At 42.9% G+C, this 1,535-nt stretch overlaps 1 protein-coding gene across 1 annotated transcript in view; it reads right to left on the bottom strand.

Moving 5' to 3' along the window:
• Window positions 1-255: 255 nt before the first annotated feature.
• The window catches only part of LOC109286823, a 22,521-nt gene continuing 21,241 nt past the window's right edge, over window positions 256-1,535 (bottom strand). Inside the window, exon 6 of the mRNA XM_019501584.1 lies at window positions 256-326. Within this exon, the coding sequence (XP_019357129.1) occupies window positions 256-326 (71 nt within the window). The remainder of the gene's footprint in view (window positions 327-1,535) is intronic.

Below are 1,535 nucleotides of genomic sequence, written 5' to 3'. Positions count from 1 at the left end.
CTATCACAGCAGGGAAGTCCCGGTCCCTGCACAAGAAAACGGAGGTGAAGAATTGGTTAAAGAGGTCTGCTTTCTCCTCTGACGCAACCACCAGATTGCCCAGCGTATCCTGCAGGGGTCCCACATTCCCAAATATATTGGGAGGATGAAGAAGGTGCCGGGTAAAGGACTTTTTGTTATCCTTAATCTTAGGGATTTAAATGATGAACAGAAAGAACCTGCCTCAGGTTTTCAACACACAATTCCTGGGTTAAGCTAGGATTTCTTGAACAATTCTGAGAAAATTGGTACATTTGCTTCCAAATTCTGTTCAGCTAAAACCTGGCCTGCAAAAGGTTCACATTAGAATCAAAAGGATTTTTTTAGCTTTCATCTTTAACACCACAAACTATAGTGAAAAAATGTGAGATTGAGGTGGAATCTGTAAGATTATGTAATTATTTTCTTAAAACCCAAAAGTAGTCATTACAGATAACCTACCCTTTATATACACTTAGTCCAGAAGCCCGTGTTTAATAAGGAACAGGATATTCTACAAAGTTATGGCCATTGAATTGTCTTTGTTTTCATCAATTCCAGAAAGGCTCCTGGATGGGCTGATTGTTTAGTTAATGAAAGGCAGGATCTGAACAAAACAGTTCAGCAGGTTCAGGAAACGTGCTTTTGAACAGGTTGAATAGTTCTGAAGATGGATCCTCCCTCTAGGGTACCTGATGCCTTGTAGAGCTCCAGAAAGATACTATATGCCACTAAGCAGTGTATGATGACCACTAGGGCTTTTCTTCAGTAAATGTGTTTCTAAGAGTATTACAATCCATTCATCAAAAAATGCAATAATGTATTTGGGCTGCTCAGGATGTAGTAAAGATGACTTTCCTCAGCTACTTTTAGCAGTCCTCTGATGCTGGCAGAGTCCTTTCCCAATTGAAGACTTTTTTTTCCTTTCACTTTTCAGATTTTCTGTTCCTGGTCTTCATGTTGCTGCAAAGTTGAGGGTGAAAGATACCACTGAGACCATCAGGAATACAGCTTCATTTAAACACACACATTTTTTCTGCTCTTACAATAATCAGGGCCAGAGATATGGAGACTGAAGTCCTTCATCCACAGAACAGACAGTGAGTACAGACAGAGGAATGGACCAGAGCAGCATCTCAGCTGTCATGCGAAGCTGGATGGTATCCCTGGTATTCCAGACAATTGGGAGGATTTGTGCTAGATTTAACACCTGAGATAGTAATGCCTGAGCTCACGTCATTGAGGGACTATTGCAGAGGGGCAGATACACAGTACTACAAAATCAAAAGCTGCCTCAAAATCAAAAGCATGGATGAGTGGAGTCTTAGGACTGCAGCACTGGCTGATGCCACAGGTCAACATCGGGGCATTTGCAGAATGTGCGGGTGCCCTGCCCATTAATAGCAAGGTTTGGAGCCAGTGTGAGGGCGCAGAACCAGCACTCAGTTCAGGATTCAAGCCAGAGGTGCAACTAGAAATTTTGGAGCCCTGTGCGAGTGGTTGAGCTTGGGGGGGGG

Source organism: Gavialis gangeticus, unplaced genomic scaffold (genome assembly GCF_001723915.1).
Source record: "Gavialis gangeticus isolate Ggan-Ray unplaced genomic scaffold, GavGan_comp1, whole genome shotgun sequence".
Classification (NCBI taxonomy): domain Eukaryota; kingdom Metazoa; phylum Chordata; order Crocodylia; family Gavialidae; genus Gavialis; species Gavialis gangeticus.
The sequence above is the reverse complement of the archived record's forward strand: the minus strand, read 5'-3'. Positions and strand labels throughout refer to the sequence as shown.